The following is a 27,362-nucleotide window of genomic DNA, read 5'->3' as shown; positions in this document are numbered from 1 at the left end:
GAAAACTGATCTCTGGTGGGAGCTTCTCCTCCTCATAGGGCCCTCAGGAGGTGGAGCCAGACACGGGTTGAAGGCAGCCACACTGTCACGGGCTGTGTCTGAGGAGGAGTGAGGCAGGAGTCCGAGATCAGTGCTCCGAACCCGCCAGGTACCGGCTCTGCTCCCGGGTAGCGTTCGTGGGTTACGCAGCGGGCTTGCGAGGCTGCCTCTGGATTTTCTGCAGCTGGGGGCCAGTCAGGAGTTAGTAGCTCCCGGGGTTGGGGGCTCTCTAAGAGCAGAGGGGTCGGTGAGGTGACTGTGTTGCTCGCTGAGTGAGTGCACCTGCGGTGGGAGAGCAGGGGGAATCCAGCCTTTGCTCGGCGCGGGAATGGGGCGGGAGTCAGCTTCCCCCCGGGCCCTCTCGCAGGGGCGGCAGGGCCCCGAGTCACTGGGGGAAGCGCCGCTGTCGCGCAGGCGGTGTTAGCTGGCACTGACTGTGCAGGGCTGAGATGGCTGAAGCAACGCTGGCCAGCGAGGGGCGCAGGCAGCCTGTCACAGGGTGCGGGCTGAGCTCCGAGCCCGGCTGTGGATTGAGGCCCCAGCCCCAGGGAGGGTTCGGTGCACAGATGCCTCCAGCTGGAGAGGGCGATTGTCTGCTCCAACCCCGCTACCCTGCAGTGCGGGTGTGGGCGCGGGCTGGGCCGTGATCCCACTAGCCTTACTGGGATCCAGGAAGTGCCTTCCCTCTCCTGTAAGTAGGGTTGCCAACCTTCCCCCGCCCCCCCAGTTTGTTCTGGAGTCTGCAGGAATTAAAGCTTAATTTTTAATTAAAGATTATGTGATGTGATGAAACCTCCAGGAATTGGGCTAACCAAAATTGGCAACCCTACCTATATGGATTCTTGAGGTTTGAAAACTTTTCTAGTCCCAAATCGGGGCACAGTCAAACATCTGTTTTTCATGAACCATAAATCTGAAAGGGGGTTGGGTTGGGTTGTGGAAATTGGATCAGCTGAAATGAAACATTTTGGTTTGTTTTTATGGTAAACTTAGATTTCTAAACAGAATGTCGTTTCAAACTGAAAAATGCACCCTTTTGTTTTGAAAAATGTCAAAATGGGACACTGACAATTTTGAAACCTTTTTCCAAAATGGGAAAAGACATTGAAACCGACCCTTTGCTCCAAAAAGTTTGCTGCTTTGTTTACTGTTGTCTTCAGCCTTCTGGCTGTTAGCTGAAGAGCCTGTCAGACTACATAACTTGCAAAGCACGCAGTGATTTCGTAACCTCTAGTTGTAGCTGCAGAGTTCAGTAATGTAGTAGCTGTAGTCCCCTTACCTAACTTTTTCTTTGAAGTAGTCCAAGCTCCTAATTCCATTGTTTGAACTCACCCAGGAGAGTTTTGTTCTTCCTGTTTTAACACTTTGGCATCCAGTTAAGGGCCTGATCCTCGGAGACGCTGAGCACTCAACTCTCATTGACATCAACCAAGTCATAAATGCCCATTCTGTATGTTTTGAACCTTGCTGGAGAGTGTGTATATGTATTTAACACTAAGGATTTGGTCCCCCGTTCCTCAAAGTTTAGGGAGTTAGGCACTAAATAAATGCCTTTAAGGGTTTTGGACCTAGACTGTGACTTTATCTTCAGGCCTGAGCAAAGAGAGCTGCATGAGCTGTACTGCCGCAGAAGGCATTTTGACTCCCTTATGAGACATATTTGCTTCCTTCTTTTGGAGGTTTTTAAGAACAAGTTAGATAAACACCTGTCAGGAATGGTCTAGTTATTACATAGTCCTTCCATGAATGCAGGGAACTGAACTAGATGACCTCTCGAGGTCCTTTCCAATCCTGCACTTCTGTGATTCTTGCTCCTTAAGCTAGCACTAAGACATTGTTCTATAAAGGGACTTAGGTGTGGCAATGCTCAGATGTCTAAAAAAACCACTGGAACAATAATGGGATCCACAAAGCCTGAGTTAGGTGTCTAGGCTTGGTATACAGTGCGTGGGGAGAGACGGGCATAGGCGCTGACTCCGTGGGTCCTCCAGTGCTGGAGCACCTGCGGAGAAAAATTAGCACCTGCAGGGCCTTTCCCCCGCTGGCTGCCTCCTCCCCCTCCATCCCAGCGCCTCCTGCCTGCTGCTGTTTCCTGGCATGCAGGTCGGCTTTGGGTGGGAGAGGGAAGAGCAGGAATGGGGTGCACTTGGGGGAAGGGGTGGAGTGGGGGGGGTCGGGCACCCCCTCGGTAGGGAAGTGTGTGCCTATGGAGACAGGAGCCTAAGAATGGACAAATAAGAGCCAGCATGTTAGGCAGAGAGCTGCTTAAGGGCTGGTCTAAACTGAAAAGTTGGGTCAAGCCAGCTATGGCACTCAGAGGTGTGAAAAGCCAGCCTAGCACCAGGTGTAGACAGAATTCTTCTGTCAACCTTGCTACCATCTCTTGGGGAGGTGGATTAATGACAGTGATGGGAGAACCTCTCCCATTGCTGCAGTGAGTGTCTACACTGTAGCATTTTAAGTGTAGACATAGCCTAAAATAGCCAATTGGAGATGCTTGCTAATGAGATGGATGTGTCCTAAATCCCACCCTTCCCATAGAGTTAGGTGCCTAAATCCAGGCTCGAGGGAGGGTCCTATCTCTGTTTGCGATCCATGACCGGGAGTCTGGCAGCTTAGCCATTTAGCAACTCTCTTGCAAGAGAGAGTTAGTTGCCTGCCTAACTCTATACAAAATAGTTTTGGGGTTGGGAGAAGAAAGCAGCCTCCTCCCTTAATCTTTACCTCAGTAGTTAGGATACTCACCCCTGTTCAGTTCCCTCCTCTTCCCACTGAGGAGAAAGGATCTGAGGAGGTATCTGCCACCTCTTAGGTGAGTGTCCTAACCACTAGGCTACAGAGTGATTCTCACTCTGATCCAATCGATATTTAATTATCAGATATTAATTAAAGTAAAGCAATTTAAATAGGAAACATCCCATAGTCCAGAAGCTAGTGCACTCACCCGAGAGCTGGAGAACCATTGTTCAAATCCCATCGCCTCATCAGGTGGAGGGGGGAATTGAACCAGGGTTCCCCCACATCCTTGTGGAAGAGGCTGCCTCCTTGTGACCTTGCCGTTTTGCGTGGCATTAGGCATACTCTGAGCACATCTATTGCATTGGGCCCCACGGATGAGTCAGGTGGTTATCTAGGGTTGCCACTTGGACAGTTTTTATATCGGTCAAAAGATTTACTATGCCATGGTATTTTTTACTTGGGACACATTAAAGTGCTCACAGTTCACATGCCTGAGATGTGGACTGTGGCACCGTGTTAGGATAAAGTAAGACAAATGATAAAATAACATAAAAATGGGATGGGGGGAGGAGAAGGGGGAAATGGTTCTCTCACTAATTTTAAAAAAAGAAATGGAGTACTTGTGGCACCTTAGAGACTAACCAATTTATTTGAGCATGAGCTTTCGTGAGCTACAGCTCACTTCATCTGATGAAGTGAACTGTAGCTCACAAAAGCTCATGCTCAAATAAATTGGTTAGTCTCTAAGGTGCCACAAGTACTCCATTTCTTTTTGCGAATACAGACTAACACGGCTGTTACTGTGAAACCTGTCACTAATTTTAGTAATAATCCGCAATAGTCATCACTAGGATCCTTTTTGCTGGTGGGAGGGGTGGCCAGTAGTTGTTTTTCCTGTGTCTTGGAGGTGCCTGCTCCTCTGTCCCCACTTTGTGGTTTGGCCTGGGGTTTAGGCATGACACAGGCATCTGAACTTTTACGGTACATCTACCCAGCATTTGGGAGCCTGTGGGAGTGAGCCTCCCAGCCCAGGTTGACTGACTCATGCTCGGGCTCTAAACATAGCTGTGTAGAGAGCGCTTTGAAGTTGCAGTTTGGGCTCTGAAGACTCCCCACAGGCATGTAGCCCAAATTGCTATCTGGCCTTAGGACAATTTATTTTGCATAACTTGCAGCACTGTGTGAATTGTTTAACATTGTTACATTTTGATAGTTCTTTTCTGCAGACATGTCTAGGACTGTCTGCAGTGGCACTAGGTTTAACTTGTCTGCCTCTGGGTGTTTGACCTAACAGGTGTTTTACTCTCCATGAAAAGATAGGGTCGCCTGTGCACTGCTGAACTGCATTTTGGCTGCCGTGAAAGCAAAAGGCTAGATTTACATGGATGAAAAACTAGACTCTTCATTTGGCAGCTGGTACTGAGTGGTGCAGAGTGCCTCCTGCAAGGGGTTGAGCACCCTCAACTTCCACTGACTCTATGGGACTCAGCATCATGCAGGGTTGGGACATGGAGCTGTGCACCTTGGCCTGGGGAGGAGTATGGCTCTAGCTCTTAGTCATATCTGAAGAGAGATTAAGGTTTTATCACCACTTGTAAATTTTAAACCTTCAGAGGTAATTTATCCTTAATCCTATTAGGGCACTTTGTGGTCTGGATCCAAACGCTGTTGGTCCAAGTCCCTGCAGAGACCAGTTCACTGGTTCACACATCTCTAGACTGAGTCAGATTTGATTTAATATGGGATGTATGCCATGTGATCAATCTGCTAGAACAGCCCTCATAAGGCTTTGTTAAATGAATACTGCATTACGATACAAAAGCTACTGTGAACACCACATCTGATTAGAAAGATGGAATAAGGCCGTGCAATGGCCTTTGTATAAATGGGGGCCCACCTGTATGGAGCTTATTGCAGGATCAGAACCTAAATCAGGTTAAACAAAAAAGTATGTGTGAATTATATTTAACAGTCAGAGTGGGATCTGGGACCTTGAGAGTCTGGCAATGCTGTTTGAGACACAGAAAATACATCACATTAGAATAGATAGGAAATCCTGAGATTTTCAAAATATAAAGGTTATGTCTAGTATCTTATTATCAAGTCAGAGGCAACTTAACAATGGTTTAACTTCTCTTACATTATTAATGTTTTAAAAACATGTATCCATCACAAAATGTAGCTACAGAGTCACTTAACTGCCTTGCTACTATAAGCCATGATCAGATGTGCAGGCTGGACGTACCTGAACCAATCAGGGAGTGGGGCAATCTCAGAACAATTTGCATAATTCCCGTGTGTTCCAAAGCTGCCTTGACGTAGGCCCCTTGCAAATAGACTCGTCTCCAGGTTGATTTCTCCCTGCGGGAAACTGGATTGGGTAAGTACTGCTTGTGTACGTACAGCACTTCTTTTTCAGCTCAGATTTCTTTTCCACTCCCCAGCTGTTCTGAGTGGAGCAGCCAACTGCTATTAACCTGCTTTTGTGTTTAAGTGTTCATTTGACTTCCCTTTCACTACTCCTGGGGAAGGGGGGATTGAAATGAACAAACTATAAATGCTCTATCTCTTAATTGCATTTTGTTGTTCAAATTTGAACAGATGGAGGCAAATAGGGGCAGAGCTCGACTGATAAGTACAGTTTGCTCTCTAGTGGCTTCAGTTTGCTGCTCAGTGAAGCCTTGGGTGCCTGTGAGCAGGGTGGATGAGAACAAGAGGATCGAGGGGGTAGGGAAGAAGCAATTGGCTGTCTGTGGTTTCAGGCAGGCTGTTAGGAAACAGGAAAGAGCGGAGGAAAAGACAGAAAGCAGAATGAAAAGCAAAATAGAAGCTGGGAGAGAGAGCCAAATTCTGTTGTCTTTACTCAGGCAAAATTTCTAGTGATTGCAGTAGTCATTCATTTGGGAATTGTTGAGGAAAACATCCGATGGGGAGACTTGGGTAGGGACAGCCAATGATGCAAAAGATTCCACCACCCAACTGGCATGCACTCTTTTATTCATGGCCTCTATTTCACTGGTGTTTTCCTGATTCTCCGCTACCAGAGTTAACCTTTGAGCCCTGATAAGAGATTGAAAAATTGTTGCAAAGCTGTTCCATAAATAATTAAACTTTGTCTCTGACAATGGAGTAATTCATTTACCTTGCGTACAATGTGTTGAGTTTGCCCTCAGCCTTAAGGCTGGTCATCCTCAAGGGTTCTAGATCTTTTCCTTTGTGTCCTTGGAGAGGAGACTTAGCAGAATGCAAAGGCTGCTGTGAGATGAGCACTGTTAACAAAACGGGAAACTACTGAAACTAGCATTGTAGGCTCAGTGCTGCCCCTTGGTGATATCTGAGATGGGAAGTGAGACAAATGGGAACCACAGGGTGTGAGTGAAGCCATCCCTGCATAGGTGTCCTAAGTATTCTGCCAGTTGGTGTTTATAGAAATGGTGGGGACCGTGTATGCAGCTGCCTTTGCTTTAGCTGTAGATGTAGAACAGATTGGTGAAAAAGATGCAGAGTTGCAGAGCAAGACCAAAAGGGTCACAGCCCAGTCCCAAAGCCACATTTAAACATTGTTGGATCAGGTACTGGCTTATAGGTTGGGTGGCTGAGACTGGATAGCCTAGATCCTAGGAGGGGATTGATTGGCCTTTGGCTGGAGCCTGAAGGACTAAGTAGTTTATCCAAGTACAACCTACAGATCTGTTCAGGATATAAGGTCAAAGTGAGTGCTGAAGGCTGAGTTGAAAATTATTTTTTTTCAATGTATTTAAATAATCTCGCAGATACTTAAGCTCTACAGTTCTTCTTCAGTCTAGAGATTTTTCCACTAGTGGGTGGCTGTAACACAGAGGACCATTTGTGGTTCACTGTCGTGTCAGCAATTCTTGTCATGTTTGCTACTCCTGAAAGAATTCTGCACCAAAAATAAATAAATAAATAAATAAAATTCTACCCTCCAAAAATAAAAATTTGGCACATAATATTTTAAAATTCTGCACATTTTATTTGTCAATAAATAAATGTGGAGGCTCCAGCAGTGGGGAGCACAGGCTACTGGTTACAGGGAGGTGGAAGATTACTCTGCAGCCCCCTGCCCTCCCTGGGACACAGACTTGATGGTGAGGCTGCACACAACCGCACACAACCTTGACACAGCACAAGGGCTGGGCCTGCCCCAGAAACACCTCGGGGTCCAAGCTCCTCGGCACCAGGTGTGGGCAGGCAGGCTCAGCCTGGCAAGATCCAGGTGTGGGGTGAGAGGGTTCTATGAGGGTGCGAATGGCTCAGTGGGAGGTCTGGGGGCATAGGTGGTCGTTGGGAGGGTTCTGGGTGCAGGGTCAATAGGACTCTGCAGGGGGGTACAGGTGAAGGTGGTTGGGACTAAACGGGGGGTCTGCGTTTGGGGGGAAATGGAGCTCAGCAGGGGGTCCAGGTGCTTGGGGCTTGGTGGGGTGGGGGTCTGGGTGTGGGGGGGCTCATCAGGGTGGTCCAGGTGCATAAGGGGTGTGGCTCATCAGGGTGGGGGTTTGAGTGATGGGGACTCAGCTGGGGGTGGTCTGGGTGCAGGGGTCGGGGTCAGGTACAGAGGTCTTGGTGTGGGGTTCTGGGTGCAGGGGGGTGGGACTTGGTAGCGTGGAAGTTTGGGTGTGGGAGGGTTTGGGGGGGTTCTGGATATGGAGGGTCTGGATGCAGGGGGGTTGGGGCTCAGTAGGAGGACCACATGCAGGTGGGGCTCAGCAGGGTTGGGGTTTGGGTGCCGGGGGCTTGGTGGGGGGGGGGTTCTGGGTGCAGGGGGGGGGGTGAGGCTCATGGGAGGGGTCCCCCCCACCCTTTCTGGGCATCCAAAAGGACGTGTCTGTGCTGCTGTGGAGGGGCATGTGAATGGTCTTGTGGCTTCCCTTTGCTTCCCCATCAGAAAGTCATTTTTTATCCAGGGAAGCAAAGAAATCTGTAGGGGACATGAATTCTGCGTGCCCACAGTGGTGCAGATTTTCCCCCATGTATAAAATTGATTATAGGGAAAAACCTGCTTAGGCAAAGATTGTAACTGGCTGAAATTAAGTTTTAGTCTTAGAAGCACATTCCTACTTTTGTTTGTTTGTAACCCTCTCTTAACCCTTATTACTTCTACTTGGTATCACTTAACCTATGGGACTGATGTGTGGTAGGCACGCTGCTGGGGTCAGGGTGCTGAATCAGATCTGCAAAGTATACCGACGCTCAGGGGATTGCCTCCTTGTCTGCTAGCTGTTGGTGTCTGGGCTGTAAACCGCACCAGTAGAGCATTTAATGCACCCAGGGTTGTAGGGCAGACGGTGGTATAACCACTTGCTGGTTTAGATTGCATCCCCAAATGTCACGGAGGCATAAAAACTGTCACTGCTGCCTTATTCCTAATAAATCATAATTTTAAAAAAGCAGATCAATAAAACAATGCTAGTTCAACATTAGCTCCATAATTCCCTATAAAACAGTTCGCTCTTCCATTCAATAAACAGACAGAGGGTACTCTTTCTCCACTGAGCCCATAGAGGGCTTGTATGACTCAAGCCCAGATATTTAGGTCATGATTACCTCTCTCTTCCTCATGTGCATGTCCATTGCAATATTTACTGCATTGGCACGTAAAATTCAAAATCCCCCCTTGAAATTAAATACTTCCTTTTAAAATAATTTTCCTTTGCTGTATTTGTCAGGCAACAAGAAATCTGAAAACATGGCAGGAAAACCCAAACTGCACTACACTAAAGGAAGAGGTAAAATGGAATCTATCCGATGGCTGTTAGCAGCAGCTGGGGTTGAGGTTTGTATTTCTCATAAAGTGATCAGATTAATCAATGGTTGAAATGACTGTTCTATTTTGACAGTATGACTAATGACTAGTTATTAGCACAATCTCCTAACACACAAGTGATTACGTGTACAAGAGTCACAAGAAGCTGGATGTAAATTCTGCACGTCAGCTGTCCTATATGTTACTTACACGGTCCTAATAATATTCAGCAAGGATATTAGTGAAACTGGCATTTCGTGTCCTGTAGAATGTATTCATTTCATTCTTTGCAATAACAAGGGTTTCTGTTTCCAAGGAGAAACTGTCCTTGGCTATCGTCTTGTTCAGAAAAATTAATTTGAAGAGATCTTGAATTGTTGCTGCTGTTCAAAGTCAGGAATCTCTCCAACTTCTTTTGAATGATTGCTATTTGCAATTGTCTCTCATTTACTCTTGCTTTAAAGACCCAGTCACACCATATGAATAACTTTGAAAAACATTTTGTTTAGAGATAATTTTGTATACTTTTTGTCCAGATCCTCAAACTTGTATAAATTAGCACAGCTCTCCCGAAGTCAACAAAGCTACCTTGATTCACATCAAGCAAAAGTGTGGCATGATATGGCTTAATTTCTGTGCTGAATATTTTCTTGAAATTATTGTCATTTCCTAGGAATTCATTTTCCTCTTTGGCTTCTCAACACTTGAAGTGAAAAATCTTCTTTATGACTTGCAGTGATGTATGTTACTGGGGGAGATAAGCTGCTAGAGAACAAGTTATGGAGCAACAAAGATCCTATTCTCATTCAAATGTCTTTTATTTTTATTTTTTAAATTAAGGCAAGAAACATAAAGGCAGAATTGTCTCTTGTAGTTTCTCAACATTTTCCATGTGGCATTAGCTGCTTTTTAAATAAAGTACCCAAAGGCGAATATCCACTAATTGTTCATTCATGATCCATGAAATATAGCAATCAACCCCCTTTATTTCTGTTTTCCAGTTTGAAGAAGAGTATGTGGAAACAAAGGAAGACTTAGAAAAGTTACGCAACGGTGAGTCTAGGGCCTAGTCCAGACACAAACTTGCACTGATTTAACTTAGCCCTGGTCTACACTACAAGTTTAGGTCGAATTTAGCAGTTGTCAAGGTTCCTCCCCCACTCTGAACTCTAGGGTACAGATGTGGGGACCTGCATGAAAAACCTCCTAAGCTTATCTTTACCAGCTTAGGTCAAAACTTCCCCAAGGTACAAAGTATTCCACCCGTGGTCCTTGGAATGGCCGCTACCACCACCAAACTAATACTGGTTACTGGGGAAGAGCTGTTTGGACGCGTCTTTCCCCCCAAAATACTTCCCAAAACCCTGCACCCCACTTCCTGGACAAGGTTTGGTAAAAAGCCTCACCAATTTGCCTAGGTGACTACAGACCCAGACCCTTGGATCTTAAGAACAATGAACAATCCTCCCAACACTTGCACCCCCCCCTTTCCTGGGAAATGTTGGATAAAAAGCCTCACCAATTTGCATAGGTGACCACAGACCCAAACCCTTGGATCTGAGAACAATGAAAAAACATTCAGTTTTTTACAAGAAGACTTTTAATAGAAAATAGAAGTAAATAGAAATGAAGAAATCCCCCCTGTAAAATCAGGATGGTAGATATCTTACAGGGTAATTAGATTCAAAAACATAGAGAACCCCTCTAGGCAAAACCTTAAGTTACAAAAAGATACACAGACAGAAATAGTTATTCTATTCAGCACAATTCTTTTCTCAGCCATTTAAAGAAATCATAATCTAACACATACCTAGCTAGATTACTTACTAAAAGTTCTAAGACTCCATTCCTGTTCTGTCCCTGGCAAAAGCAGCATACAGACAGACACAGACCCTTTGTTTCTCTCCCTCCTCCCAGCTTTTGAAAGTATCTTGTCTCCTCATTGGTCATTTTGGTCAGGTGCCAGCGAGGTTACCTTTAGCTTCTTAACCCTTTACAGGTGAGAGGAGCTTTCCCCTGGCCAGGAGGAATTTCAAAGGGGTTTACCCTTCCCCTTATATTTATGACACGCCCCCCAAATCTCAGCTAGGGTGAAACACTGGCTGGGATTTCTTCCTGGAGCTCTAGGAAAAACAGAGTTAATAAGACACATGCATCTCTAAATATACTACCAAGTACATAAAGACTAACAATATTTTCCACATCTTAAGGACGATTTTAACCAGTTGATTCTGGGAAACTTTCACGGGAGAGTGCATCAGCCACTTTGTTAGAAGCTCCTGAGATGTGTTGGATGTCGAAATCAAAATCTTGGAGAGCTAAACTCCACCGAAGAAGTTTTTTGTTAGTTTCTTTGACGGTGTGAAGCCACTTCAGTGCAGCATGGTCGGTTTGCAGGTGGAAACGCCGTCCCCAAACATATGGGCGTAGCTTTTCCAGAGCGTAGACAATGGCATAACATTCTTTTTCAGTGACTGACCAGTTGCTTTCCCTCTCAGACAGTTTTTTGCTGAGAAACACTACAGGGTGGAATTCTTGATCAGGTCCTTTCTGCATTAAAACTGCTCCCACACCACGCTCGGATGCATCTGTGGTTACTAGGAACGGTTTGTCAAAGTCTGGGGCCCTTAGTACAGGGTCAGACATGAGTGTCGCTTTAAGCTTGTTAAAGGCCTTCTGACACTTTCCGGTCCACTGAACAGCATTTGGCTGTTTCTTTTTGGTTAGGTCTGTCAGTGGGGCAGCGATTTGGCTGTAGTGCGGTACAAATCGTCTGTAATAACCGGCCAAGCCTAAGAAGGATTGAACCTGTTTCTTTGACTTTGGGACAGGCCACTTTTGGATAGCATCCACTTTGGCCTGTAGGGGGCTGATAGTTCCTTGACCCACCTGGTGTCCAAGGTAAGTCACTCTGTTTAGGCCTATTTGACACTTCTTAGCCTTAACAGTTAGTCCTGCCTCCCTTATGCGCTCAAGGACTTTTTGTAGATGTTCCAGGTGGTCTACCCAGGAATCCGAAAATATGGCCACATCGTCAAGGTAGGCGACTGCATATTCTCCTAATCCCGCTAGGAGACCATCTACAAGTCTTTGGAAAGTGGCGGGTGCATTTCGCAGCCCGAAAGGGAGTACATTAAATTCATACAGCCCGAGATGTGTGATGAAGGCTGACCTTTCCTTGGCAGATTCATCTAGCGGTACCTGCCAGTACCCCTTTGTTAAGTCCAAGGTAGAGATGAACTGGGCCCGTCCCAGTTTCTCTAACAGTTCATCTGTGCGTGGCATTGGATAGTTGTCTGGGCGAGTTACAGCATTTAGCTTACGGTAGTCCACGCAAAAACGTATTTCCCCATCTGGTTTGGGAACTAGAACCACTGGAGATGCCCATGCACTTTCAGAGGGGCGGATTACACCCATCTGTAACATATCCTGGATCTCCCGTTCTATAGCAGTTTTAGCTTGAGGAGACACCCGGTAAGGTTGGACCCTAATTGGGTGAGCATTACCTGTGTCAATGGAGTGGTATGCCCGTTCAGTCAGTCCTGGGGTGGCTGAGAACGTTGGCGCGTAGCTAGTGCACAGCTCCTGGATCTGCTGTCGCTGCATACGCCCAAGGGTCATGGAGAGGTTCACCTCTTCCACACCACCAGCACATTTCCCTTCGTAGTAGACACCTTCAGGCCACTCAGCATCATCTTCTCCCTGGGCTGTAAACTGACAAACCTTTAATTCTCTGGAATAAAAGGGCTTTAGAGAATTAATATGGTACACCTTAGGCTTTCGGTTGGAGGTGGGGAATGCTATGAGATAATTAACAGCTCCCAGGCGCTCCTGGACCGTGAATGGCCCTTCCCACGATGCTTCCATTTTATGGGCCTGGAGCGCCCTTAAGACCATGACCTGGTCTCCTACTTTGAAGGAACGCTCTCTGGCATGTTTATCATACCAGGCTTTTTGCTCTTTTTGAGCATCCTGTAAGTTTTCTTTAGCAAGGGCTAAAGAGGTTCGGAGGGTGTTTTGTAGGTTGGTTACAAAGTCCAGAATGTTAGTTCCTGGAGAAGGTGTAAATCCCTCCCATTGCTGCTTCACCAACTGCAATGGCCCCTTAACCTCACGGCCATATACAAGTTCAAATGGGGAAAACCCTAAACTGGGATGTGGTACAGCTCTGTAGGCAAAGAGCAACTGCTGCAACACTAGGTCCCAATCATTGGAGTGCTCATTTACGAATTTACGTATCATGGCCCCCAAAGTTCCATTAAACTTCTCCACCATGCCATTTGTTTGATGGTGGTAAGGAGTGGCAACCAAGTGATTTACCCCATGAGCTTCCCAAAGGTTTTTCATAGTTCCTGCCAGGAAATTAGTCCCTGCATCTGTGAGGATGTCGGAGGGCCAACCTACCCTGGCAAAAATGTCTGCTAGTGCCTGGCATACACTTTTAGCCCTGGTGTTGCTTAGAGCTACTGCTTCCGGCCATCGGGTGGCAAAATCCATGAAAGTCAGTATGTACTGCTTTCCTCTGGCTGTCTTTTTCGGAAAAGGACCCAGAATATCCACAGCTACTCGCTGAAATGGAACTTCAATGATGGGGAGTGGTTGTAGAGGGGCTTTGACCTGGTCTTGGGGTTTTCCCACTCTTTGGCACACCTCACAAGACTGGACATAGGTAGAAACATCCTTGCCCATTCCCTCCCAGTGGAATGACCCCCCCAAACGGTCTTTGGTCCTGTTCACCCCAGCATGGCCACTAGGGTGATCGTGGGCTAAGCTCAAGAGCTTGGCCCGGTATTTAGTTGGAACTACCAACTGTCTCTGAGGATGCCAGTCTTCCTGGTGTCCACCAGAAAGAGTTTCCTTGTATAAAAGTCCTCTTTCTACAACAAACCTGGATCGATTAGAAGAGCTGAGAGGCGGTGGGTTGCTCCGTGCCGCTGTCCAAGCTCTCTGGAGGCTTTCATCTGCTTCCTGTTCGGTCTGGAACTGTTCCCTTGATGCTGGAGACATCAGTCCCTCATTGGATTGTGGACCTAGGCTTGGTCCCTCTGGAAGCAATATAGGGGATGGAGCTGTTTCTGTTGACTGTGAACCGCTCTCCGCTGGTGCACTATGTTGGGATTCAGGCTCCGGCTGAGCCTCTTGTGTAGGGTTATCGGCTGCTGCCAGTTCAGGTTCAGTGGGGCCCTCTGGTGTTGAGGTTGCAAGTACTGGATTCAGTGCTGACACAGGGTCTGGTGTTGGTTGTTCGGCTGGTTCCGGTTCTGGGACTGGTTCCGTCTGGGTCTCTGGGACTGGATCCACTACTGCTGTTGCAGACATTGGCCTAAGGTCCAGGTCCATCACCTCTGACTGGGTCCTGATAGCAGTTTCCGGAACAGAGCTAGGCCTCACGGCTTGTTTAGCCTGGCTGCGGGTGACCGTTCCCACCCTCTTGGCCTGCTTCACATGATTGGCCAAGTCTTCCCCCAACAGCATGGGGATGGGATAATCATCATAGACTGCAAAAGTCCACATTCCTGACCAGCCCTTGTACTGGACAGGCAACTTGGCTGTAGGCAAATTGAAAGAGTTGGACTTGAAGGGTTGAATCGTCACTTGGATCTCTGGGTTGATTAAATTGGGGTCCACTAAGGAAGCATGGATAGCTGACACTTGTGCTCCGGTGTCCCTCCACGCGGTGACCTTCTTCCCGCCCACACTCACAGTTTCCCTCCGCTCTAAGGGTATCTGGGAAGTATCTGGGCCTGTGGACCTCTGGTGTGATTCCGGTGCAATGAACTGTAATCTGTTGGGGTTCTTGGGGCAGTTGGCCTTTACATGCCCCAGCTCGTTACATTTAAAACATCGTCCAGCTGACGGGTCACTGGGGCGAGGAGGGTTGCTGGAGAACGGGATGGCAGGACGATAAGGGGTCTGGAGGGTTCTTTGGGAGGTAGGTGGGGCCTTGGGCGGCCCCCGGTAATAGGGTGTGGTCTGGGGTGGTCCCTTCTGGTCTCCGCTCCAACTGCGACCAGTTTTCTTCTTCTCTGCCACCTCCACCCATCTGGCTCCAATCTCTCCTGCCTCGATTACAGTTTTGGGTTTCCCATCTAGGATGTATCTTTCTATTTCCTCAGGAACACCCTCTAAGAACTGTTCCATTTGCATTAGGAAGGGCAAATTTACTGGAGATTCAACACTTGCTCCTGATATCCAGGCATCCCAATGTTTCACAATGTGGTAGGCATGTCGGGTAAATGACATGTCTGGTTTCCACCTTAGGGTTCTGAACCTCCGACGAGACTGCTCGGGTGTTATCCCCATTCTGACTCTCGCCTTGGATTTAAACAGTTCATACTTGTTCATGTGTTCTTTAGGCATTTCAGCTGCCACCTCAGCTAAGGGTCCACTGAGCTGCGGCCTCAGCTCTACCATGTACTGGTCAGTAGAGAGGTTGTATCCAAGGCAGGCCCTTTCGAAGTTTTCTAGGAAGGCCTCAGTATCATCGCCTGCCTTGTAGGTGGGGAACTTTCTGGGATGGGAAGTGGTACTTGGAGAAGGATTACTAGGGTTTGTTGGGATATTCTGCTGAGCCTTTATCTTCTCCATCTCCTCCACATACTTCCTCTCTTTTTCCTTCTCCTCCAGTTCTTTGTCCCTCGCTTCCATAGCTCTCCTGTGAGCAGCCGCTTGGTGTTGTTCTGCCTCCCTTTCTTGTTCCTTCTTCAGCCGCATGAGTTCTATCTGTCTTTCATGTTCCCTTTGTCTTTCCTCAGCCTGAAATTTGGCTAATTCCAGCTGTAGTCGAGCTGAGGATTTGGTCATTCTAACCTCTCTGTTTTTAACTAACTTTACACCCGAGGTTTAGAAATAAACAAACAAAACTTGGCTGTAAAATTTTGCTGTGCTGGAATAGAATACCTATTCTCTGATAGTGATTGTCAGCCTACAGAAAAAGACAGTTCCCTTGTCTCTGCTCTGGGCCCAACTTAAAGCAAAAAACCTCCAACTACTTGGAAACCTGCTTACCCAGCCCAAAGAAAAAGCAAATGGGTAGAACACACACCCCTTATTTACTTTTAGGAAGAAAAGAAAAAAAACCTCTGGGTTGGAAGACTGTGAATTTCCCTGCAGGAGTTAAGTACCCTGCCTCCAGGCAAAGAAAACCTGCAATTCACAAGATAATCCCCTTTTGTCTCTGCTTGGCCACAAAGCAGGGAAAACCGAAGCTGCTTTCAGTTTCAAAGCTGCTTCAAAGCCACAGGAAAAAAAAATTCCTTTTTAAAATCTGTATTTCTAGTTCAAAAAATCTCAACTGGATCTCAAAATGATTTCAGGTTAATCCCACCACTATGCCACCATGTCAAGGTTCCTCCCCCACTCTGAACTCTAGGGTACAGATGTGGGGACCTGCATGAAAAACCTCCTAAGCTTATCTTTACCAGCTTAGGTCAAAACTTCCCCAAGGTACAAAGTATTCCACCCGTGGTCCTTGGAATGGCCGCTACCACCACCAAACTAATACTGGTTACTGGGGAAGAGCTGTTTGGACGCGTCTTTCCCCCCAAAATACTTCCCAAAACCCTGCACCCCACTTCCTGGACAAGGTTTGGTAAAAAGCCTCACCAATTTGCCTAGGTGACTACAGACCCAGACCCTTGGATCTTAAGAACAATGAACAATCCTCCCAACACTTGCACCCCCCCCTTTCCTGGGAAATGTTGGATAAAAAGCCTCACCAATTTGCATAGGTGACCACAGACCCAAACCCTTGGATCTGAGAACAATGAAAAAACATTCAGTTTTTTACAAGAAGACTTTTAATAGAAAATAGAAGTAAATAGAAATGAAGAAATCCCCCCTGTAAAATCAGGATGGTAGATATCTTACAGGGTAATTAGATTCAAAAACATAGAGAACCCCTCTAGGCAAAACCTTAAGTTACAAAAAGATACACAGACAGAAATAGTTATTCTATTCAGCACAATTCTTTTCTCAGCCATTTAAAGAAATCATAATCTAACACATACCTAGCTAGATTACTTACTAAAAGTTCTAAGACTCCATTCCTGTTCTGTCCCTGGCAAAAGCAGCATACAGACAGACACAGACCCTTTGTTTCTCTCCCTCCTCCCAGCTTTTGAAAGTATCTTGTCTCCTCATTGGTCATTTTGGTCAGGTGCCAGCGAGGTTACCTTTAGCTTCTTAACCCTTTACAGGTGAGAGGAGCTTTCCCCTGGCCAGGAGGAATTTCAAAGGGGTTTACCCTTCCCCTTATATTTATGACAGCAGTATTAGGTCGATTTAACCCTACACCCATCCACACGACGAAGTCATTTTTGTCGACTTAATGGGCTGTTAAAATCTATTTCTATACTCCTCCCCGACAAGGGGATTAGCGCTGAAATTGACATCGCCAGGTTGAATTTGGGTTAGTGTGGATGCAATTTGACGGTATTGGCCTCCGGGAGCTATCCCACAGTGTTCCATTCTGACCACTCTGGACAGTACTCTGAACTCAGATGCACTGGCCAGGTAGACGGGGAAAAGCGCTGCGAACTTTTGAATTTCATTTCCTGTTTGGCCAGCGTGTGGCAAGCTGATCAGCACAGGTGACCATACAGAACTCATCAGCAGAGGTGACCATGGAGCCCCAGAATCGCAAAAGAGCTCCAGCATGGACCGAACGGGAGGTACTGGATCTGATCGCTGTATGGGGAGATGAATCCGTGCTATCAGAACTCCATTCCAAAAGACAAAATGCCAAAATATTTGAAAAAATCATCAAGGGCATGAAGGACAGAGGCTATCACAGGGACCCGCAGCAGTGCCGCGTGAAACTTAAGGAGCTCAGGCAAGCCTACCAAAAAACCCAAGAGGCAAACACCCGCTCGGGGTCAGAGCCCCAGATGTGCCGCTTCTATGATGAGCTGCATGCAATTCTAGTGGGTGCCCCTACAACTACCGCACCCCTGTACATGGACTCCTGCAAGGGAGTCTCACGCAATAGGGATGAGAATTTTGGGGACGAGGAAGATGATGAGGAGGAGATAGCGGACAGCAGGCAAGCGGAGAAACCGTTCTCCCCGACAGCCAGGAACTGTTTATCACCCTGGTGACAGTACCCTCCCAACCCGGGCTCCCGGACCTTGAAGGCGGAGAAGGCACCTCTGGTGAGTGTACCTTTGTAAATATAATACATGCTTTAAAATCAAGCGTGTTTAATGATTACTTTGTCCTGAAGACTTGGGATGATTTTGCGGCCACTACAGCTACTGGAAAAGTCTGTTAACGTCTCTGGGGATGGAGCAGAAATCCTCCAGGGACATCTCCATGAAGCTGTCCTGGAGGTACTCCCAAAGGCTTTGCAAAAGGTTTCTGGGGAGGGCAGCCTTATTGCATCCTCCATGGTAGGACACTTTATCACGGCAGGCCAGTAGCACATAGTCTGGAATCATTGCATAAGAAAGCATGGCAGCATGTGGTCCTAATGTTTGCTGGCATTCAAGCAACATCTGTTCTTTATCTATCAGCTGCAGATGTTTCAACGTTGCCACTAGCATCTCCATCCCAGAGACTAGTGCAGACAAGAAGGCGAAAAAAACGCACTCGTGATGAAATATTCTCTGAGCTCATGCAGTCCACCCAAACTGAAAGAGCCCAGCAGAATGCATGGAGGCAGACAATGGCAGAGTCCAGGAAAGCACAAAATGAACGCAAGGACAAGTGGTGGGATCAAGAGGAAAGGTGGCAGCAGCATGATGAAAGGAGGCAGGGTGCAATGCTGAGGCTACTGGAGGATCAAACTGATATGCTCCGGCGTATAGTTGAGGTGCAGGAAAGGCACAGACCGCCACTGCAGCCCCTGTGTAACCAACCACCCTCCTCCCCAAGTCCATAGCCTCCTCACCCAGATGCCCAAGAATGTGGTGGGGGGGCCCCTTCAGGCACCCAACCAGTCCACCCCAGAGGATTGCTGAAGCAGCAGAAGGCTGGCATTCAGTAAGTTTTGAAGTGCATCGTGGCCTTGAACTTCCCTCCTCCCTTCCTCCCTCACCCCTCCCGGGCCACATTGGCAGTTATTCCCCCTATTTGTGTGATGAATTAATAAAGAATGCATGAATTTGAAATAACAATGACTTTATTGCCTCTGCAAGCGGTGATCGAAGGAGGGAGGGGAGGGTGGTTGGCTTACAGAGAAGTACAGTGAACCAAGCGGGTGGGTTTTCATCAAGGAGAAACAAACAGAACTGTCACAATGTAGCCTGGTCAGCCATGAAACTGGTTTTCAAAGCTTCTCTGATGCGCAGCACGCCCTGCTGTGCTCTTCTAACTGCCCTGGTGTCTGGCTGCGCGTTATCAGTGGCCAGGCGATTTGCCTCAACTTCCCACCCTGCCATAAATGTCTCCCCCTTACTATCACAGATATTGCGGAGCACACAGCAAGCAGTAATAACAATGGGAATATTGGTTTCGCTGAGGTCTAACCGAGTCAGTAAACCGCGCCAGCGAGCTTTTAAACGTCCAAATGCACATTCTACCACCATTCTGCACTTGCTCAGTCTATAGTTGAACAGCTCCTGATTACTGTCCAGGGTGCCTGTGTACGGCTTCATGAGCCATGGCATTGAGGGTAGGCTGGGTCCCCAAGGATAACTATAGGCATTTCAACATCCCCAATGGTTATTTTCGGGTATGGAAAGTAAGTCCCTTGCTGCAGCTGTTCATACGGACCAGAATTCCTGAAGATGAGAGCATCATGTACCTTTCCCAGCCATCCCACACTGATGTTGGGGAAACGTCCCTTGTGATCCACCAGTGCTTGCAGCGCCACTGAAAAGTACCCCTTTCGGTTTATGTACTGGTTGCCTTGGTGCTCCGGTCCCAAGACAGGGATATGCGTTCCTTCTATTGCCCCACCACAGTTAGGGAATCCCATTGCAGCAAAGCCATCTAGTGTGACCTGTATGTTTCCCAGAGTCACTACCCTTGATAGCAGCAGCTCAGTGATTGCGCTGGCTACTTGAATCACAGCGGCCCCCACAGTAGATTTGCCCACTCCAAATTGATTCCCGACTGACCAGTAGCAGCTGTCTGGAAGCGTTGCAAGCTTCCAGAGGGCTATCGCCACTTTCTTGTGAACTGTGAGGGTTGCTCTCATCTTGCTTTCCCCTGCCCTAAAGTGCAAGAATAGTCACAAAGTTCCACGAAAGTGCCCTTACGCATGCGAAAGTTTCGCAGCCACTGGGAATCATTCCAGAACCGCAACCCTATGCGGTCCCACCAGTCTGTGCTTGTTTCATGGGCCCAGAATTGGCATTCCATGGCATGAGCCTGCCCCATTGCCACCAGGATGGCCAAATTGCTGGGAGAAGTCTGTGTCCATGTCCTCATCACTCTCATCACTGCGCTGCCATCGCCTCCTCACCTGCTTTTGTAGGTCTGTTTCTGCATATACTGCATGATAATGAGCGAGGTGTTTACAATGCTCATTACTGCTGCGGTGATCTGAGCAGGCTCCATGCTCGCCATGGTATGGCGTCTGCAGGAGAGCAGAGTTGCAGGGGAAACAGTGGTTGGATGACCAGTTTTGCAGACCGACTGCACCGTCTGCTGCCAGGACACAACAGCTGAGTGGGCTGCACGCTTGCCGTGTTATGGCGAGACAAGAGCAGCTGAGCAGAGTTGCAGCGGAAGCGGCCAGGCGAGACCACCAGGAGAGCAGAGTGGCAGTGGAAGCGGTGGATGATGACGGTTAGCAGTCCTACTGCACCGTCTGCTGAAAGCAGTGTGGCGCCCGCACGGAAAAAAGGCGCGAAATGATTGTCTGCCGTTGCTTTCATGGAGGGAGGGGCGACTGATGACTTGTACCCAAAACCACCTGCGACAATGTTTTTGCCCCATCAGGCATTAGGAGCTTAATTCCTATGGGCAGCGGAGACTGCAGAAACTGTGGGATAGCTACCCACAGTGCAACGCTCCGAAAGTCGACGCTAGCCTCGGTAGTGTGAACTTACTCCGCCAACTTAATGCATTTAGTGGGGACAACACACAATCGGCTGTATAAAATTGCTTCCTAAAAATTGACTTCTATAAATTAGACATAATTTTGTAGTGTAGACATACCCTTAAAGATGTAGTTTTTAAACTGGTGCAAGTTTGTGTCTAGACCAGTGGTTCATAACCTGTGGGCCACTTGCGGCCCAATCAGTACACAGCTGTGGCCCGTGTGACATCCTCAGTGCCATAACTAGGGTGGCGCAGGAGGGGCACCTGCCCCGGGGGTGCAAAAATGGGGTGGTGCGAGACCAGGCCCAGGTGTCAGCTCCCCCCTCCTACCCTAGTAGGATTGTGAGTCCAGTGACCCTGGCTGGAGCAGGCTCCCTGGCACTAGAACTGCAGGGGCAGGGTGGGCTGCCAAGCTGAACTACATGCAGGTGAGATGGTAGACAGCAGGTGCTGAGAGGGGGGATGCAGGGGGCTAGGGCCACAGGGAGGGTGGGGCAGGGGCGCTGGGAGGGAGTGCAGGGGGCTAGGGCTTCAGGGAGGGGGGTGCAGCCACTGTATGGGGGACAGACTCTAGGTGTCTGGGGCACAGTCTCTGGATGGTCATCCAGTGTTTGGGGGCTCTGGATGATGGGGGAGCACTCCCTGGCTGTAGGGGCAGCCCCTGGGTGGGGGGTGCCCTGCACCGGGTAGGGCTCCCCATCTTTGCAGACAGGCTCCACAGCCATGCTCTCCAGGCGCTCAGGCCAGCTATGCTGCCAGCAGCGGAGCGGAAGTGAGGGTAACAATATATCATGCCATGCCACCCTTTCAGTAAATTAATTAATTTTAACAGTTTGATGTTTTGACTTATTTTGCTAATTTAAAATGCTCTTGGTAGATATTTGCCAGTGTTGAAAAGAAAGGTACTATGTCGATTTGCATGGTATTGCTGTCGTTTTACAAATAGTAAACTTTATTTTTTTTGTAGATGTACAGCATGTGTGTGTGTGTGTGTATAATGGATTGTTGATGCGGCCCACATAACACAGAGAGAGCTGCACAGGCAACCCACATTGGTAAATAGGTTGAGAGCCACAGTCTGGACAGTCATATTTTAAGAACAACTTTCTTCTGTTTGGCTTAATCTGGATTGTCAATGGAAGGGGAGTTTTGTTCATGAGACCACTTCTCTAATGTGATATGGCCTGCGTGAGAGGTGTACTGCATATTCCTTCACTCTGGCAATAGAAGCTTAGGATCTCTCTAACATAACTGGAAATGTCCATGTAAATTATAAGGCGTTTTCTCTCAGATCCAAGCAATGATACAACAGTTTGAGAACTGAGTGACTTAACTTCTTTTCCTTTCCAAAGATGGAGTCCTGCTGTTTCAACAAGTGCCCATGGTGGAAATTGACGGGATGAAGATGGTGCAGACCAGAGCCATTCTCAGCTACATAGCAGGGAAACACAACCTCTATGGGAAGGACCTGAGGGAGAGAGCACTGTACTGTAACACGACCCTTATTAATATACACTACCTTTATTTGAACATTTGCCTGAAATAGATAAAGAAGAATACTGCTTAGAAATTTAACCCCCTTCTCCCCCGCATATATATTAAAATGATAAACCTGTCCAAACACCATTGATGTCTCAAACCCAGAGTTTTGATTCATGGTCATTATGTACCTGGTAGATTCATACATTCCAAGGCCAGAAGAGACTATTGTGATCTTTTCTGACCTCCTGTATATCACAGGCCACAGAACCTCCCAAATAATTCCTAGAGCACATCCTTTGGAAAAACATCCAATCTTGATTTTAAAAGTGCCAGTGATGGAGAGTTCACCACGACCTTGGTAAATTGTTCCAATGGTTACTTACTCTCACTGTTAAAATATTTACACCTTATTTCCAGTAAGAATTTGTCTAGCTTCAACTTCCAGCCATTGGATCATGTTATACCTTTCTCTGCTAAATTGAAGAGCTCATGATTAAATACTTGTTCCCTATGACTGTTGATGAACACGAACAAATTGATGATACTGTTAAGGCTCTCCACAGAGTTTCTTAATTTATATAGAGACCAGAAGTATCTTAAGTTCCTGAGGCAACTTCCAATCCTTAATGGGATAATAATAAAGGCCTCATATGCCTTGGTACTTACTTTGATTTCTTTTCTATTTAATGATAACGATTCGGAGAACTTAATCTTTGGAGGAAGCCTGGGGTGTGTTTGTGCCTGTTGGCCCAATTTAAAAACAGCCAGTTTCAGCTGAAAACTTCTGTTCACTTTAAAAATTACCATAGATTGTTGTTTGTACATATGCACTCTACAATCTCCTAAAGCAAAACAATTTTTGGATACTCTGTTGCTTAGACAAGGACTTCATCGTATATAAGAATTCTAGTTTCACAGCATTAGCAGGGGTTCTCAAACTTCATTGCACTGTGACCCCCTTCTGACAACAAAAATGACTACACAACCCCAAGAGGTGGGGCCGAAGCCTGAGCCTGCCTGAGCCCCACTGTCCTGGGTGCGGGGGGCCAAATCCCAAGCCCCATTGCCGTGGGTGGGGGGCTGAAGTCCAAGGGCTTCAACCCCAGGCTGGGAGCTTGTAAGCTGAGCCCCACTGCCCATGGCTGAAGCCCTTGGGCTTTGGCTTCGGCCCCAGGCCCCAGCAAGCCTAAGCTAGCCCTGGCGACCCCATTAAAATTGGGTCGTGACCCACTTTGGGGTACCCACCATTTGAGTACCCACCGTTTGAGAACTGCTGTGCTATAGCTTAACATGTGAGCAATGAAATTTTCCTTGTCCACCCCTCCTAACGAAGTCATAACAAAAACATCAGTGTTGAGAGAACGTATTAAGAACATATTAAGCTTTCTCCTGAAAATTAACTCAGTGGGAATCCTTTTATGGGGTTCAATGTTTGTGGTATCAATTATATACAAATAAATGTGTTCATTTTACCAGGAAAGCCTTCGCCCCAACCCTCCCCTGCCCTGTGAACTCATTTTCAGCTCTGATTCTTTCAGCATCATTACCAACAAGTTAACAATTCTGAAGCCTATATTCTACCCTTGACTAGAATAGGACTGATCATGTAAATCTAGATTCCACCATTTGCTACCTGTTCAGCATTATTGTTGTCAAAAACCGAAGGTGCTGGTTCTCAAAATGTTCTGTAGAGCTCTTGCTGGTTATATACGTATATATCTTGCTGGTGCCTCTGTGTTTCCTGCTACTAAAAAAGAAAAAAAAGATCTGCTACAAATTGGAGTTTGTTGAAAGAGGGAAAACAAAGGGTGAAAACCTCTTCCAAAATTTCCATTTATTGTCAAAATTCAAAAAGTTTTTCTGATCAGCAGTGTAGCTCTGGTTGTAGTTGGTTTTCCTGCTTTTTTTTTTTTTTTTGGAATTTCAAAATGTAAACAGCTTTTGAATAGCACAACTAAAAATACAGAGATATGTTCCTAATATTACTCTTCATGTGAACTATTGCTGTTCTTGCCACTGGGACAATCTCTCTTTCATAGCATGTGTCAAGGTTCCTTCCCCACTCTGAACACTAGCGTACAGATGTGGGGACCTGCATGAAAAACTCCTAAGCTTATCTTTACCAGCTTAGGTCAAAACTTCCCCAAGGTACAAAATATTCCACCCTTTGTCCTTGGATTGGCCGCGACCACCACCAAACAAATACTGGTTACTGGGGAAGAGCTGTTTGGAAACGTCTTTCCCCCCAAATACTTCCCAAAACCTTGCACCCCACTTCCCGGACAAGGTTTGGTAAAAAGCCTCACCAATCTGCATAGGTGACCACAGACCCAAACCCTTGGATCTGAGAACAATGAAAAAGCATTCAGTTTTCTTACAAGAAGACTTTTAATAGAAATAGGAGTAAATAGAAGTAAAGAAATCCCCTCTGTAAAATCAGGATGGTAGATACCTTACAGGGTAATTAGATTCAAAACATAGAGAATCCCTCTAGGCAAAACCTTAAGTTACAAAAAAGATACACAGACAGAAATAGTTATTCTATTCAGCACAATTCTTTTCTCAGCCATTTAAAGAAATCATAATCTAACACATACCTAGCTAGATTACTTACTAAAAGTTCTAAGACTCCATTCCTGGTCTATCCCCGCCAAAAACAGCATATAGACAGACAGAGACCCTTTGTTTCTCTCCCTCCTCCCAGCTTTTGAAAGTATCTTGTCTCCTCATTGGCCATTTTGGTCAGGTGCCAGCGAGGTTACCTTTAGCTTCTTAACCCTTTACAGGTGAGAGGAGTTTTCCTCTGGCCAGGAGGGATTTTAAAGGGGTTTACCCTTCCCTTTATATTTATGACAGCATGGATCTCATATTAATGAAGACTGAGAACCTCTAGTCTAAAGTATTACTAATAGCACAGGTAAAGATCAGGAGGTCAAATCAATTTTGTTGTAGTGCAGCGGCTGAGTTAGCCTCCTGAGTACAGCTGCCATTGCACTACAATAAAATAACAAGCTGACTGGACAAAAAGTCAAGTGTTCAGAAATAAATGGACACCTCTAAATGGAAAATAAAAACCATTTGTTTCAGGATTGATATGTACGTGGAAGGAACAACAGATCTGATGGGAATGATCATGTTTCTCCCTTTCCAACCTCCTGAGGCAAAGGAGAAGAATTTTGCTTTAATCATCGAGAGGGCCACAACCAGATACTTCCCAGTCTATGAAAAGGTAAGTAACAGTGAGGCAACAGTTCAGACATGACAGATCATAGAGAAGAACAGTTTGTACGATGGTGTTTGCTGAAATTTCCCTTGCACAGGAGGAAATGTCCTCAGGGCAGGTGGAGTTGTAGGACTGCAGGACTGCTCGGGGAAACCTCATAGAATGGGGGCCACCAAACAACCTGGTGCTGATTCTGGCACGGAGAGCCCCCATTGACCTCAGTAGGACCACTCACAGAGTAGGATGCAATTCACTGTGAGCAGGGATGGCAGAATCCAGCTCTTCTAAAGTAGTTTAGACCATGGTAACACAGTGATACCAACTCTTCACTAGCACCATAGTGGTATATGCATCCACATCAATGGCTGGGATACAGTCCTGAGAGCATATATCAGGGTATATTTTTCCAAGAAGTTCAAGTGTTTCTGCTGTTCTGAATTAAATATAGTTGTGATTCAGAAGTGTTAATAGCTAATCCTACAATCTTTACTCAGGCAAAACTGTTATTTATTTGAATTGTAATAGCTCCTAGTGGCTCCAGCTAGGATTGAGGGTCCCTTTGTCATGGTTAGGTCCCTACCAAATTCATGGCTGTGAAAAATGTTTCACGGACCGTGAAATCTTGTCTCCCTCATGAAATCTGGCTATTGTAGGGGCGTCGTGATATTCCCACCCTTACTTCTGCACTGCCTTCAGAGCTGGGTGGCCAGAGGGCAGTGGCTGCTGGCTGGGCATCCAGCTTTGAAGGCAGCGCTCCCACCAGCAGGAGGAGAGAAGCGAGGGTGGCATGGTATGGGGATCATCATTTTGGGGGGGGCAGGGCCAGCATTACGGGTGGGTGATCACTTAGGGTGCTGTGGTCTCCCCCCAACACACACACACCCCCGAGGCCCCTTTGACCTCCAAGTGCTGGAGAGGAGCAGGGCTGGAGGCGTCCTGGCTGGGGGCTCTTACCATGTGCCAGGCACCAGCTGCTAGCCCCAGCCAGGTTGTAGAGGGACAGGACTTCCTCTTCCCTTGCATAGGCTGCTCCTGGGGCTGGGTCAGACCCACCTCCAGCAGCAGGGCAGAAGTAAGGGTGGCAATACCATACTATTCCACCCTTGCTTCTGCGCTGCTGCTGGCAGTGAAGCTGCCTTCAGAACTGGGCTCCCAGCCAGCAGCCGCCACTCTCCAGCTGCCACCAGCAGCAGCTCAGAAGTAAGGGTGACAATACCGTGAGCCCCCTACAATGGCCTTGTGTCACCCCGCACAATCCCTTTTTGGTCAGGACCTCCAGAGTTACAACACCGTGAAAATTCAGATTTAAAAAATCCTATGACTGAAATTTACCAAAATGGACTGTGAATTTGGTAGGGCCCTAGTCATGGTTACTAAAATTCCCATTGAAGTCACCTTGGGAGTAATGAGGAAATTTGAATACATTTTTCATGATTTGGTACATGAGTTCTATCTCTTTATTCACTCTTGAGCTGTAGACAAATATGCAGCCTTTTCTAAAATCTTTGGGCACTGTAAAAAATATGCACACAGCAGGAGTTCATGGAGAGCTGACTGGAAGAGAGTTGTACAGGAAGTGTCACATGTAAAGCAGAAATGCCCAAGGGTGGATTTGTCAGTAAGAATGCAAAACCTCAATTATGCAGCTTCATCTGATGTCTCCTCAGCAGAACCTCAGATTTGCACAAGCAGAATCAGTGTTTACAATATGCAAGAAATTCAGTCATCACCATCCTCATCATTCTTCCTGTACCATCAGCTGCATATGTTCAAAGTCAAACAGCACCAATCATCCCTGTCCTGGGTTCACTTTTCCAGGTCTTTTTTATTGAGATGTAATAATGCCACTTCAGCTATTATAATGCTACGGAGTGTGTCTCTAGGTTGGCCTCTCTCACTCTTGCCTGGAGTTGCCAAATAGTGCTTGTTTAGGTAACCTCCTTTTGGGCAAGGTTTCCCAAATAAGTCAAGCTCTTCTTCCTTTCTGCTTGTATTGTTGTAGCTAGTTGTGCCCATTCTAGGATCTCTTCATTACTTATTTTTAGTCCATTTTACTATGAATATGTTACACATACATCTGCACTGAACAATATTCAGTTTGCATTGGATGGACTCTTCTCCATTTGG

At 46.8% G+C, this 27,362-nt stretch overlaps 1 protein-coding gene and 1 long non-coding RNA gene across 3 annotated transcripts in view; one reads left to right on the top strand and one right to left on the bottom strand.

Moving 5' to 3' along the window:
- Positions 1-27,362, top strand: part of LOC144262623 (glutathione S-transferase-like) — a 29,587-nt gene continuing 2,225 nt past the window's right edge. The window contains exons 1-6 of one of the 2 annotated variants that reach the window (XM_077812630.1): positions 64-148; positions 4,961-5,158; positions 8,466-8,572; positions 9,544-9,595; positions 21,883-22,015; positions 25,100-25,241. In XM_077812630.1, coding sequence (XP_077668756.1) covers positions 8,486-8,572; positions 9,544-9,595; positions 21,883-22,015; positions 25,100-25,241 — 414 coding nt within the window. In that variant the 5' untranslated portion in view covers positions 64-148; positions 4,961-5,158; positions 8,466-8,485. Of the gene's footprint in view, positions 149-4,960; positions 5,159-8,465; positions 8,573-9,543; positions 9,596-21,882; positions 22,016-25,099; positions 25,242-27,362 lie in introns of both variants that reach the window. The other variant, XM_077812629.1, reaches the window with a different exon arrangement.
- Positions 21,451-24,420, bottom strand: LOC144262625 (uncharacterized). Its single transcript, XR_013345572.1, has 2 exons — positions 23,646-24,420; positions 21,451-21,998 (listed from the first exon to the last, which is right to left on the bottom strand). It is a non-coding gene; the product is annotated as an uncharacterized LOC144262625 (long non-coding RNA).

This window comes from Eretmochelys imbricata, chromosome 3 (assembly GCF_965152235.1).
Source record: "Eretmochelys imbricata isolate rEreImb1 chromosome 3, rEreImb1.hap1, whole genome shotgun sequence".
In the NCBI taxonomy this organism is placed as follows: domain Eukaryota; kingdom Metazoa; phylum Chordata; order Testudines; family Cheloniidae; genus Eretmochelys; species Eretmochelys imbricata.
This window is presented reverse-complemented; position numbering and strand designations above follow the sequence as displayed.